At 38.7% G+C, this 873-nt stretch overlaps 1 protein-coding gene across 1 annotated transcript; it reads left to right on the top strand.

Moving 5' to 3' along the window:
• Window positions 1-82: 82 nt before the first annotated feature.
• LOC103399045 (suppressor of tumorigenicity 14 protein-like) lies at window positions 83-835 on the top strand (the record flags this gene model as incomplete). Its single annotated transcript, XM_008337792.2, has 4 exons — window positions 83-213; window positions 312-416; window positions 512-619; window positions 719-835. Coding segments are annotated over exons 1-4 (412 nt in total), but the record flags the coding sequence as incomplete, so codon positions are not given.
• Between the last annotated feature and the right edge of the window lie 38 nt (window positions 836-873).

Below are 873 nucleotides of genomic sequence, written 5' to 3'. Positions count from 1 at the left end.
AACAAATTCTTTCTCGCAGATTTTCCAAAATACAAGTACATTTAATCTCACTTTACATTTTCCCTTTTTCTATCTTCAGACTTTGTGGCAGAGAGTTAAAAAACTCTGTTTTTACCAGTACAAAAAACCAGATGACCATTAAATTTCACTCCGACTCCTCTTATGTGGATCAGGGTTTTACTGCGGAGTACGAAGCCTTCATTCCCTCCAACCGTAGGAGTGATTTTTATTTCGTTTAATTTTCTGACCTGTTCACAAACTTTGTGTTTTTAAGCACATCTGTGTGTTTTTTTGGGTTTGGTTTCACCCAGCTTGCCCGGGAAAGTTCAGATGTTCCAACAACCTGTGCATAAACATGACTCTACACTGCGATGGTTGGGACGACTGTGGAGATAGCAGTGATGAGCAGGACTGTGGTGAGTCCAGATGCTCTGGTTTCATATTTACATATATTTAGTTGAATCCGCAGAGTCATTTTTAGGGCCGTGTTTGTTTGTTTGCATTTTCTCAGACTGCGACCAGTTTCAGATGAAGTGTAAAAATGGTCTCTGTAAACCGTATTTCTGGAGGTGTGACGGTTCTGACGACTGCGGGGACAGAACTGATGAGGAAAACTGCGGTGAGTTGTCCAAAAACGCTGTCAAAAACCAATTCCAAATAAACTGGAAAAAATAACTTTTTAAATTTTTCTTTTCTTTTTTTTCTTCTCTCATTGTAGGAACATGTAAAGCAGGGGAATTCTCCTGCAGGAATGGGAAATGTATCCCAGAGAAACTCAAGTGTAACTATAAAGATGACTGTGGAGATGGATCTGATGAGTCCAAGTGTGAAAAATGTACTTATATTCCTTTTAACTATGAGTTTATGTATGAA

Source organism: Cynoglossus semilaevis, unplaced genomic scaffold (genome assembly GCF_000523025.1).
Source record: "Cynoglossus semilaevis isolate Cse_v1.0 unplaced genomic scaffold, Cse_v1.0 scaffold6479, whole genome shotgun sequence".
Classification (NCBI taxonomy): domain Eukaryota; kingdom Metazoa; phylum Chordata; class Actinopteri; order Pleuronectiformes; family Cynoglossidae; genus Cynoglossus; species Cynoglossus semilaevis.
Note: the sequence above shows the minus strand (reverse complement) of the source record. Positions and strands in the feature narration are given on the sequence as shown.